The 13,482-nt window shown below is 41.9% G+C and overlaps 1 protein-coding gene across 1 annotated transcript in view; it reads right to left on the reverse strand.

The window, feature by feature from the left end:
• Positions 1–353: 353 nt before the first annotated feature.
• RTEL1 (regulator of telomere elongation helicase 1) overlaps positions 354–13,482 on the reverse strand; it is a gene marked incomplete at its 3' end in the record, with an annotated part of 40,886 nt that continues 27,757 nt past the window's right edge. Inside the window, exons 27-35 of the mRNA XM_080354607.1 lie at positions 12,726–12,821; positions 11,045–11,255; positions 9,686–9,823; positions 9,020–9,136; positions 6,936–7,178; positions 5,233–5,409; positions 4,514–4,702; positions 3,914–4,017; positions 354–428 (exon numbers count right to left, since the gene is read on the reverse strand). Of these exons, the coding sequence (XP_080210733.1) occupies positions 354–428; positions 3,914–4,017; positions 4,514–4,702; positions 5,233–5,409; positions 6,936–7,178; positions 9,020–9,136; positions 9,686–9,823; positions 11,045–11,255; positions 12,726–12,821 (1,350 nt within the window). The remainder of the gene's footprint in view (positions 429–3,913; positions 4,018–4,513; positions 4,703–5,232; positions 5,410–6,935; positions 7,179–9,019; positions 9,137–9,685; positions 9,824–11,044; positions 11,256–12,725; positions 12,822–13,482) is intronic.

Raw genomic sequence — 13,482 nt, forward strand, 5'->3', positions numbered from 1 at the left:
GGTTTTCCAGGAGCTGACACTACCTGGGGGCCCATCAACACCAGCCACCTCTGGGATATAAAATTTCAGCCCCAGAGTGGCTACAGTAAAATTTACAGGCTAAAATAAGAAATTAACCTTATTTCCAACAAAGGCTCATATTCTGCTTTCTCCTGCCTGTGAGTCAAGAGAAAGAGCGAGACCTTCCAAACTTAATCATCTTTGTAGGAAGAGTTAATACGTGCTGGTGCACAGCACAGCATCCAGAGTCAAGGATCAAAGATACTTAAATAATCTTCATCCTGCTTCTGAGAACCGGAGCGCAGCAACTTCTTTCTGCTGATAGGAAGCGTTTGCCATTCCTGTCGGTGGGATTATGACCAGAAGAAGACTTGGATTAATCGCTGCTTCTTCACATCACTGTGGCACTTCGGGCACTTCTTCGCCATCTACATAAATGAATGAACAAAGAGATAATATATTAAATTTATCTATCAAGTTTGCAATTGTCTAGTATGAGCTATAAGCCACCTTAGTCATTTGACAGCCCCCAAGGTATCACAGCTACTATTTTTAAACGCCGCGTTATCACGCAGTCATTTATTTAACTGCTAGTAATAAAAGGAGGAAAAAGAAAACCTTCCAGTGAAGTAGCAACAAACTTTACAGCAGTTGTCTCCGATTAATCACAGCTTTGATGTATCTGGAAGACTAAAATCCAGGAACAAGGAAACTGAGCCCACAAGAGCCGTTGGGAAGCGCCGATGTGCTGGTTAGCAGAGAAATCCCGTCAGCGGCCGAGTTCCCCGAACCGCCGCTGCCTCCTGCGCGGCCGGGAAGGAAACGGCTTCCTGGGTACACGGGACAGTGCTGACACACATGGTTACGACCAAGAGATTCGCTGCGGAACCAAGTACATTTATTTCTTCATCCCGCACACCTCTCCCGGTTAAAAGCAGAAGAGGGGGTATGTGAGGAAACCTCTTCTCCAGCCAGGTTTCAATTTGCTTCTTCCTTAATTTTGAGTTTTGAAGTCCGGTCTTTAGCCGTTCGACCTGCAGGTGAACTCCCAACTGGTCTTTTTATATCCTGCAAATCACCAGTAAAGCTAAAATGCTCTGTTTATAGTTAAAATGTTTTAAGAAATTAATCTTTGAGAAAATCACCAGCTCTTTAGCCTGAAACGCTGGTTACTTATGTTAGCGGCACCGCGCCGGCTTTCCCGCAGCGTGGAAGTTGATCTTTGTACAAAAAGATCGCAAAATAGGTTCAGGCACTAGTATTTCGATTCTGGCAACATTAATTGAAATACCAGAAATGATGGGGGAGAGGAAAACTCACTTCACTGCCCAGTCACAGTGATTTGTCAAAGAGTTCTGAAAATCTCAAGCGTAATACAGAATTGTGAAATCTTATATTATTTGCCTATATTACTGATAGTCCAAATGAGAATAACTGAGTCTCTCTGGAATACTTGAAAAAAAGCGTGAATAAGTGATGCATTTAAACATTGAAAAGCAGCCACAGAGCTCTGTACAGAAAAGTAAAACCAGAAGCAGTTTATCCTGGCGCTGTCTCTGCAAAGCTTCCCCATAAGCACTGAAAATGGCCCAACACGCACTGCCACTAATCCCTCCAGTTCCCCTCCAGCTGCACGGAATTCTGGCTGCTCCTCCAAAACTTCCCAAAAGTTATTCACCGCCTCTCCCTGCCACTAAACTATTTGGGAAAACCAACAAATTGGAAAACAAATTACAGTTTTCAAACCCCAAGTCATTGCAGTTTGAATGACGGACTTCTTAGTCAGTCACCTTCTGAGCTGAAGAAACATTGTGAGTAACTTGTGAAAACAGAGATCAATTTTCCACTCCAGCGGTGACCCGGCCCATGAAGCGCAGACACAAACACTGTGGTTGCTCATTTCCTGCAGCTGAAGGTACCTCAGACAGAAACCCAATTGTCTGTGCAGCCAGCGAGGGGTGGGAATGTGGATGGAGGCATCTAGAGATGGTTCTTCTGGGGCTGGTTTCAGAGAAACATGGAATAATCTTCCTGTTTGCAATCCTGTGCTCTCAGCCAGCCTGTCCTTCCTTCTCATCTACACAACTACCAGAGAAGAGTTTTACCTCATCACCAGCCAGGAGAACTCTCTCTCCATCAGTCCTCAAGTAATATCCCAAACGACAAGATATTTAACTTTTCATTAACCAAATCACATGTGAATCGCATCACAAGCAAGTTAACATTACTGTAAACAGAGAACCACTCATCATTAGAGAGGGAGGTCATAAACAAGGTAAGAAAAGGTGATGAGACCAGGTAGTTTCACATTCTCCAGAAGAAAGGCTGTAGAATGTCCATCACAGCAAGGCTTGAGAGTGCCTGCACAGCACAGCAACAGGTCTCAGCTGGGGAGAAGATGGTTCTACACACCCACACCCAACAGGTGGTTGTTCAGAGCAAGAAAAGCCACACACAACCAAAACCACAAACAAACAAACCCCCACATTCTCAGAAACAAGGACTTGGATGTATGTTGTCTGTGGAGGAGGTGAACGGACCCCACTGCTGGTGGGTGCAGAAAGATGCTGCTGAAGGACAGGGCATCCATGACGCATTTTCTTGAGAGCTGTAGGAATATTTTGTTTGTCCTTTTTAAACAAGTGGGGCATTAAACTGAACTGGCAAGAAGAAGGTTCAAAGTGACAGCAAAACAAATGAGCTGGTTCTTCACAGAACGTTTGGCTAAGCTGCGGAAGCACTTGCTGTAGGACATGGGTGCCAAGTTCATTTGCGTTCAAAGGGAAGTGGATGATGAGATGGAAATGCAGCAGAGGTTTCTTAATATAGAATATACTAAGGAACCTCTGGCTCAGGGAGTTCTCGTGCTGCAAACAGCTCCGAGGCTGAGAGTTCTGCAAGAACCACTGCTCACGCCTGCCGTGTTCTTTTAGCCTTTCCTAGCCATTCTTTTTTTGGCCATCGCTGGAGTTGGAACGCTGGGCTGGACAGACCTTTACTCTCACTCAGTAAATCTGCTATTCTGTTCTGATTATTTACTGCAAACCGTATCTGCCTTTTCCTATCTTTACGAATTCTAGGGCTGTGGTACACTGCCACAAAGCAAAGCGTTGATTCACCTTGCTAAGAACAACACACATATTTTCTTTCCCATGCCATTGCCCGGTACAACATAGGATGAAGTTTCACCGTAACTAGCAGGGTTATTCAGGTAAGTGGCAAATATAGAAGTCATTTTTACAAATGACCCACTGGGAATCACTCATTTCCCCAAATGCGGCTTTGTACTGGATATCTGAATAGAACAAAAGAATACTTCCATTTGAAAGGGACCTACGGGGATCATCTAGTTCCACCAGCTTTGTTGCCTTCGTCTGGATGCATTCAAGTACCTGAATCTGAAATAAAGCCTAATCTAGATCAGACTATTTTAATCCTCAGTCTAAGAGATGCACAATCAGAAAAAGGCTAATTTAGAAAAAAAATCTAGGCTGGGCAAGTTCTGTGATCTATCTATGAACTATGAAAATACACACTAACTCGGGGAGTAAGGAGAAAACCGCATCTCAGAATTACCAATTCAATACAAAAAGCACAGAACAGGGCAGTACATACAACAGCATACAACAAGGTGACTCCACAGGTTGTTGCCTGCACAACTCCAGATGAGAACACATTTGGAAGAAGCTCAGCAGGAGCTGCAAAGGTGTAAAAAAGACACTGTAAGGCAGAGGTGCCTCTATCACAATGCACGACATGGAAAGCAATGAAACAAGCAGTAAATCTTCCACAAGGATTTAGGGGCTCTCTCTATAAACAGAGAGATTCTGTTTCCAGGGCTGTCCACATGGTTCTCCTGAAAAGCACAATTATTTATTTTTCAGGAAAAACTGAAGCCAGTAAACAAGATAACCTTTAAGAACTGCTCCCAGCACGTTTTGCAGCAAGTGAAGTCACATAATGGACATTTAAAAGGCACATCGTCCTCAGAATTGCAGTTAGAGCACTGGAATCTTCCTAGAACAGAGAGAGAGGGGCAGAAAGAGGGAGGAAATGACTAAATTCCAGTAACCACCTGTGAAATTCTCATGCATATGCATTTCCAGTGCAGCCTGGAAAACAATGACTATGAGCTGTATGAACTACCTTAGCCACGCAATACCCAGCCCTGTCACATTATTTCTTTTGCATGACCTCACTCAGCCTCCCAGTGCTTCAGATCCCCATTTAGAAACTGAGGTTTACAAGGAAGTCACAAAGAAAAATCTTTAAGTTCTCAGGAAAACTATTACATCATTGTAATAAAGACAATGAAGTACTTTGAGGAAACACATGTGAGTGACAGAAAGCACAAATTCTACTTTGCAAACCTCACTAATCATTATTACACCTAAGCAAATATAGACATGACCCAGTCATCACTTAAGTTATACAAATGAGAATTACGCTGATAACCTGTTATTTTTATCCCCTAGCATTAAAGAATTGCACCCAAAATCTCACATATACCTACCACATTCTGGCTCCAGCTCCAGGGGGAAGACAGGCACAGGTCCACAGCCCGTGGGGGCTCTTGTCTTACCAGTTTCTCCTGGTACTTTGGTCTTTGGCAATTCAAGTTTGCTTTCCTGGCTAAAGCAGAAAGCGGAAATCTTCTTCTGAATTTTCTCTGGTGCTTTATCCTTAGAAGTGGTTGCATCTTCTATAAGAAAGAAAACAAACCAGCATACAAAAATCACATAATGCAGAACACCATGCACAGACTGCACAAAACACAATTAGCAGTAAGTTCAGTAACTTCTTAACCACAATTTGAATAACTATTTTTTTTATGTCATACTGCTTGGTAATGGAAGTTTCTGGCACTAGCACACACTATTACTGAAAGGGACCCTTTATATTGAAGTAGTTCTGTGGAAATCCTTCCTAGACAGGGTGAATCTCAATCTCCTGCTTTCACCTCAGATGCAAAAATTGTGCCTTCATGCATAATATATTTCACAGTTTAAAGACAACACTATATTTTTTTTTGTTTCCTTGCACTTCCCCATTTCACATTGCCTTCTGCTTCCTTTTTTTTTTAACCACAACTTGAACACCGCCAATCGCTTTGATCTTCCTTCACACATCTTGTGCAGGGAGGCCCTGGCCCCCCGCTAAGGCTGCTGGACACCACCCCGTCATCATCATCATCAATAAATTGTAAACATCAGACAAATGTTCATTCCCCACCTTGTCCACGGCTGTTTTCTCCTCCAGCGCACCAGCTCTCCAGACTCTGGGGGTTCTCTGCACCTTGCACTGGCTGCTGCAGCTGCTTCTCTCCCCCGCCACAGCCCATTCCCGTCAAACCCTGACACAGCTCTTTGAACCGCTCTTTGTGATGAGGGCGAACAAACATGGAAAACCCTGTGCAAAAGAAAATACAAATGCATAGGAAAATAAACACCTGACATTGGAAGGCTGCTTGCTTTGGAAGGGAGAAATTCTTCGGAAGCTGAGCAATATCAGTCATATTCCTCAGAGTATCTTCAAAAACATAAAGTGTTCCACCAACCTGTTGATTTTATTACTATGGGGTTTTCTATGCCAGAGGACAGAGGAGTATTTGGTATGGAAAACAACCTCAAATTACTCCAAAATTCTTCTGTTCTCTACAGCTAAACATAAATACCTAATCTGGCCCTTCACCTGACAACTGATCTAGTGAATTTGGGCATAGACACAACATCTGAAAAGACTTTTCAAAAAGACAGTTTCTTGTTACTGTTTGGTTGACAAGGATCCACAACACATACACAAAAATTCTAAACCAATCCCAATCATGACTTACTGCCAAGCACAGACAATTCTATCACTAAGTTGTCTGAGGTAAAAACCTTTGCTGAGGGAAGACACCAACTGTGGGTGATAAAGAATGCTCAGGGGAGATGATGAGTCACAGTGCCACACAGTTCATTTCCCTCCGGCTCTTCACTGTGTCAAGACTAAGCTGATTAGTTAATGCATCAGAAAAAATATTTTCTAAACATTTGTAGACTATAACATCTATTCAAAGTCAATGGAATACTTATTGTTATTTCCTAAAGCCAACAAATGAAATAATATCATTTCCCGCAGGAGTTCACACCAGAGACATGGGAGAAGGTGGAACTGGGTGTTAAGTGGGACAAGACAAGACGTCTCCACCAAGGCAATCAAGATCTGCATATACTCTGCCTCCTTTATTTTTTTTTAAATAACAAAAGCCCAATTCAAAATTCTGAAAACCTGTAGCTTCTTAAATCATTAAACCCACGAGAGAAAAAAATAAACCACTTCTGAGAAAATAAATATCAGCTTGAAATTTTTAGAAGATTATGATGAATGATAAGGATACTAAATTATGCCACAGTTCCATAACTACTTTCAGGTAAAGCTCTGTAGCAGAACAGTGAACCAAAAGTGTGATTGTTATCCCCAAACCTGGAAGTGATGGAAGAGCTCAGCACCAGCATAACCACCAATGCTCAAACAAAACTGAGTCAGTTGTCAGCACTGGTCTTTCTAAAGAGCAATCACTGCTGGTAACTGAGGAGAGAAAAAGGCGATGGAATCATCTGACTGAAGTGAGCCCGACTGAAGGTTATGACTGGAATTATTGAGGTCTTATCTGATATTTTTAATGGGCAATTTCTAACTGAACAAACAGAGATCACATTCTAGAACCTTGAAATTTTTGCTCTTTGAACAACATTCGTTTAACACATCTTCCCTGTTGCTCCATTTATCTGGTTTGCAAAACCAAATGATGGGAGAGGCGACACTTACTAACGCTGAAAGTTCTTCCCAAAAGTGGAGAGTGACCAGTGAAATGTTATGACCAGTGAAAAGTCATTGCTCACATGAGCTCATAGCACCTACATCTTCTTTACAACTAAACACAAATCCCTTACTTTGTAGGAGATGAAAGTCTTCTGGCCTCTCAGTGGTGAGGGCTGCGATCACCGATACCATTGCCTCGTAGTTGTCAGTCTTCTTGTAGGCCAACAAAGCTTGATAGAACTGGCTGTAGGTGCTTTTGTCCAACGCCCTTTTCACGTCGCTGAGGTAGGAAGCCCTGAGGACCTGGTGCTGATCCCTCCTTGAGCCTGAGGCTTTTTTAGCGTCTTTCCTTGGAGCCTGACCGGAATTCTGCCCTGGAAGACAAAGAACAGGGTGATCAGGGCTTGGGGAAGACAGAGACATCGGGTCACTCCTTTGAATCTGCTTCTCTTTTCATTCGGAAGTGGGTTCTGGACCAGTTCAAAGTGTCAAAGCCAACACTCACTTCTGGAAATGACAACAGAGCAAATGAATTCTGGGGATCGCTCTTAACATATGGTGGTTTTTTTGGTTTTTTGTTGGGTTGGGTGTTTGTTTGGTTGGTTTTTTATCTTTTAAACAGAAAAATGTGTCAGATGGTCACTAGGGAATGAGAAAAAGGTGACATGGAGATCAGTAAATCAGGGTTTGTGCTGCACTAAGGAGCAGAAGCAGTGGAAAGAGATAGTGGAGCCAACTACAGTGGCCTGGCACATGGGCACAGACACTGATGAGAGCAAATTTAAAGAACAGATTTCTCACCTCTTATTAATAAAAGGAGAAAAGGGTGTGTGTGTGTATGTGCGGTTCCCAACAGGAAAACAAAGTCATAAAAGAATGACTAACCTGAAATAACACAAGATAGCACGAGAGCAAGATAGGAGCCCAACAGGAGGCAGGAGCAGCTACAAACATCCTGCTAAACTCCAACTGGAATTCTGTTCAAAATGTGATTCTTTGATTTCCAACATGTTGTAGAGGAAAAAGGTCTGTTTTGCATACTACAGGTATGCAAATAGAGATGAACTACACAAGAAGAACCTGATTTAAATTAAGCAGCCACATCTTTAGATATTTAGATCTTTATTCTCCACTAAAGAGCTTTTAAATATGTTAAAGAAGATAATGACATTTTAAAAGATGGGCCTAGTTCAGTTTCCTGAAAGGGGAAAAACATGGGTGTGAATTTTATAATCACTATCTTTTATTGCATAACATCCAGCATTCTGACACTGCCACAGGAGCACACTCAGTGGAAAGAGTGAGAACAGAAACAATACTTGCATTCAGTGCTACTATTTTCTCAATTACTTTTAGTGGGAACAAGTTTCTACGAAACTCCATCTCATGGACCTCAGGACAAAATAATTACCAAAGACTCTGTTTTGTTCAAGTGCTCTTAAAATACAAAACGAAGCAGTAATACAAATCAAAATAAACATGGCTTCATAGATGAGAAACTTTTAAAGCCTTCCAGGAAACATCACCTTTTTATTTATTCTTTTTTAAAAAGAAAGGATTAGTCTTTGACTATTCTTTATCCTCTAAAAAAGACATCTAAGCTGTCCAGATATCCTACTCGTTTCCTTCAGAGAAATACAAAAAATTCCCAGCTGTTCTCAGGAAGATCTGTAATCAAATAACAACTGAGCCTTTGACTTCAAAAATAAGCATGAGGTCAGAGTGATGTGTACAGAAATTACACGCAATCGTGAGAATACATTTCTAGTCTCTGTTTCTGCAGAGAAAACAGACTGTCCACATGAGGAGCGTAACATTACCAGTAACAAAACAAGAATTGTTTTCTTCTTCATACCTGGGTTTCTATTGACCTGATGTGACACTACACTCCTTAAAAAGCTCTTTCCCAAGACCTGGACAAACAGAAGCCGAACAGCCTGGTGCTCAGCTTGCCCTTCCGCTCACTGACGAACACCAGCTCTGTCTCCAGGGCAAAGTTCTGCCTTTACTGAGTTTCTTTCATATCTACCTTGATGGAATTCGTTGGCTTTTGTGTGCTGTTTTGTACAATCCTTGCTGAAAATTCTGAATTACCATGGCTCCTACCTACAGACAGTGAGCCACTGCACTACGTGAGTGCAAAAAACATCAGCTCCCACCAGCAGAATTTACAGTCGGTGACGAAATAAAATATAAGGTGTTACATGAAGGGTACCTGCGCCATTCAGTCCTGTTGCCAAGTGGAACCCTCCCCGGTTGAGGTGAAGCCCAGGGTTCAGCTGAGCACACGAGTCCGTTGAGAATGCGCTTTTCTGCTGACTCTGCTTTTCTTCTGTTAAATCAAAGCAGCCTGTTAACAGTGAACTTAGGAAAGAACAAACATAGGATGGCACATTTCAAAGTGTGCCATTCTATGCTGAAAACACCTGAAGGTGTAGATGCATTTCCCTGATAAGAGGGGATGAGCTAACACCTTGCCTTTTTAGGATTTTAGTGGTCTGGGCTTCAAAGATTTCATAAGCTCTGTGAGGACATGATTATCGTCTATTCACAGTTCTAGTGGCACTATGTGGGTAGCAAAGAAGACATACACAAAGATTTTTAAAACCACAGACTAGATTCATAATTGAAATAGACCTGTAAAATCCTCTTGAAATAAAATGGCACCATTACTAACTGCGCAGTAACCAATGCTCAGGCATCCGCCCATGCTTGTGAGAAGGCAGGCAAAGGGATCACGCAGAGACTTGGCTCCATATTGATTAAGCTAAATCACCTTCCATCCTTTTATTTCTATTTATTAGATGCATCTTGCTCTGCAATTGAGTAACGTCAATTAAATGATCCAACTGCCTGCCCAGTGCTGGAACCCGCTCCTCACCCATATTTCTGGCCAGTCTCTCCCTCTCCTCCCGCAGGAGGCTGTGCTCAGGTTTGTAGCCACAGCCCGCACCAGTCAAACTGCAACATGCCTCGTCAAATTCCTTCTTATGCTGAGGTCGAACAAACTGGTAAAACTCTGTCATTAGAGAGAAAGAAAAGGAGAGAAAAAGAATAAAGTCACTCCACAACCGGTAACAAACGCCAGAGAAACATACAACAGCAGGACTTCTAGTTTAGGTAACATGAAGAAGTGTAGCTAAATAACTTAAAATCTAAATGTCATTATCTAATATATGCACATTAAGCACACTTATCAGCTATCATGCAAACTTCCACCCACATCATTACCAGTAGGTAATAACGGTAATTTTTTCCTGGTAAATATGAAGTAACTTACCTCTCAGTGAAACAGGTACTTGCAGCTCCCTCCTAAACCATGGGGTCAATATATCTGCCAGGCGGATACTCTGAATAGCTGATATACTGCTGATTTTACACCTCATCGCATTTACTTCCTATAAAATGCTTGCCAACTAAAAGCCAAAACCTCAAATGAACTTCAACTTTCAGGTGCCTGTCACTTTTAAAAACTAGACCTAGGCTTCAATTTGATGATTAAATATTTTCTTATTTATATAGTAAGCTCAGTAAACTGGGAAACTGACTGTGGCTACTATTAGTACTAAGTGTTCACACTGACCTTTCCATTCCTTAACCTTAAAATTAACCTTAAACAATTTACACAATGCCTAACTATGCTTTTTTATTTTAGTAGATGAAAATGTCACAGAAAATATCTGTCAGTTTGCTTGCAAGTGGAGAGTGAAATTAAAGTTTCCAGAGAAAACACACTGTATAACTTAGAAGAACTGTTGGTAAGAATCCAGTTCCTGCTAATGCAGTTGTTAAAAGTCAAGAAAGTACCAGCTAAACCAGTAAACTACCCATGTCTACCCAGATCACTTGACTTTTATTTGCCATTATTTAAATAGAAAATTAGATACTCTACTGCTTTTACACTGAACCCTTATGAACCCATCTATCTAACAATCACACTCCTGATCTTACCTCTTAAATCACAGGGAATAAGCTACACTACTTTTAGGCAAAGTTTAAAATAACAAAAGCTTCCATGGAATGTGATTTATTTTTTCAGGCCTGTCAAGGTGCAAACTGACATATGATAATTAGATTGAGAAGATTTTCTGTGTGATATGGGGATATTAAGTGATGAATGCTAATGACTATCATCCCGATTGATCTGTACCTCAAATTTAAAACGTCTACCTCTGAAATACTCAAGTCTAGTAAAAAGTAAAGGTCACATGTTACAAAGATACTCAGGAAGTCATCATACCTCGTAACAGAACATGCTTTTTCTCATCTTCTAGAAAGAGGGAGCTCATTTGAGACAACATGGCATGGAAGTCGTCTGTCTTCTTGTAGTGCTGAAGAGCCTTGGAGAAGAGGTCATAGTTCTGTTGGCTCAGGGTCTCCTTCACTGTTGCGATGTACAGCGTGGCTCGGGCCTTCTTGGGCTCCGGCAGGTCCGTTTTCTGCTCAGCTTGCTGCACAGACAGGAAGGCTTTTCAGTAAACGTGACCTGAGGAATCACTCTCACATGAATTCACATGGAAGCACCATATTTGCAACTCTGCCAGCACATAAAACAATTAATGCTGTCTGTTGAAACTCTGGTAGTCACTCCTGTAACCGTGCTGTATTTCCCACAAAACCGAAACAGTTTCGGTGCCACAGAATAAGCACAAATTAACTGGTCTGCCTCCTGGAGATGTCCCGTTCACTGAAGAACAGAAGCATTTTGGTTCCTCTAAGGCATTTCCTGAAGACACTGTACACACAAGCAAGCTGGATTGCTCTCTTGTGTTGGGAAAACTCCACAAGCAGCAGGGACCTGCCATGGACTCAGAACAATCACTCCCTTATGAAGTGTCTGTGCAGCACAGTGCACTCACACACTTGGAACATTTAAGCTCTTGGACCCTTGTCATGTGTCCTCAAGACAAAACCAGTATCACCAGAGCAACCCTCCAGGGCACAAGTATACTATTAATTCTCCAAGATGATTATTCTATTTATTTCTAAACTATTAATCCCTCTAACATGTATGAGCGTTCATGCCCCCATGTAAAAGTGATGCTATTTACCTCATTGACAAAACAACTGCTTCAGAGGAATATTCCTCGAGAAGCAGCCAAGTTCCATTGCACAATTCTATTCTTAGGAGAAGGCTTAATAAGAGAAATGACATTTACTCCAAACCTTGAGGTGACTCTGACTCATCATGACACCAGATAGCAAGGAACTGCAAACACAACCTCCTGTGATGACCCTGCTCCCTTCCTCACCTTGGACAGTATCGGCTTCTGCATCTGTGACTACTTTTAGCAGTTCTGTTTGCCAGGTGATCAGGAGGCTGACAGACATACAGACGGACAGGCAGGCAGCACCCTGGACAACTGCCAACTGTTCATACTCCGCACAGTCACCCAGGGGATTCTCAGGGATTTACTGGGACTCTTAACCATAATTGTGACTTGTAGCTGCATAATGAGTTAACTGAGTTTGGAGACAATTGCACACAACTGCAAACACCACAATGACCCACCGTGGGGAGTGGGATGTGATCGCTTACCCAAAATGGGCCAGTTACACCACTGGAGGCTCTACCGGCAGCTGGACTGGATGATCATTGTAGATCCCTTCCAACTGAACTATTCTACTCCAATCAAAATAATGAAACCGCCCACCACACCTGGGCAACGCTCACAGGTAGTCAATGCCAGAAAACAACTCTCTTCATCTACCAGCCCCACCTGGGCCTGTGTTTGATTGGATCTATGATGTCTAGATTTAAGAAAGAGCACAACAGAAACAGACTTCAGATGCGCATTGATGAATATTTATGATTCGGAGAAAAAACAATTGTTTTGGCATTGTCATCTGTCTGTCTGGAAATTTCCAATTCAAATTAAAGCAGTTTGCAGATCAAAGGGATGGTACAGGCAAACACATACTGTATTGCTGACCAGCTTTATTTTCTTCCTTCCTCCTTTCTGCTCATCCGTTAACCTCTTCTCATACTGAAGGGAAAGTGTTGACAGACGTTGGGCCTGTGGAGATTAAAAGAAAAGAAGAAAGGTCAAAAAAAAAAAGAAAGCTTTTCAAAGTGATTATCCATTTAATTTAACAATTTCCGGCGGTAAAGTTTGTTAACCCAGTTTGTGACACCATTCAAGAAAGTGAAATAATCAAACTGAACTATTGCAACAGAGCCTGGGACACACGCCTGTTTCTAGAAGGTAATCACTGGACAATTCAGAAAAAGAGATCAAAACAGAGGAAATTAAAGACAAAGTTGGTCTGGAGGGTGTAAATTCCTGATTAAGCAAAGCTGGACTTATAGCCCACAGTTTTAGGGTAGCCCTGGAATCGTACACATCAATCTGTGTAACTGGGGCCTCACATGCCCCTGTGCTTTCCTGCCTGGAGGTACTGCTGGAAGTACCTGGAAATACTTTCCTACCTGGAAAAATGGGAATACAAGCAGCAAGTCAAACATTTATGATACATGCACTAAGTCAGAAAAAAAGATCAAAAGCATCTTCTTATCCTAGACTATGTGAAGGCACCACCTTGAAGAGCAGGATCCAGAAGAAATAAGGCTTCTGAAAGACAAGTTTCCGTAAGTCCTGTCTCACAATGAAAATTGATTGAGGGGAACTGCCAAATCATTCTTTAAATGGATTGGGAGATGATTTCTTTTGATTTTTT

The sequence above is a fragment of the Nesoenas mayeri genome, assembly GCF_963082525.1.
Source record: "Nesoenas mayeri genome assembly, chromosome: 16".
Taxonomy (NCBI): Eukaryota; Metazoa; Chordata; class Aves; order Columbiformes; family Columbidae; genus Nesoenas; species Nesoenas mayeri.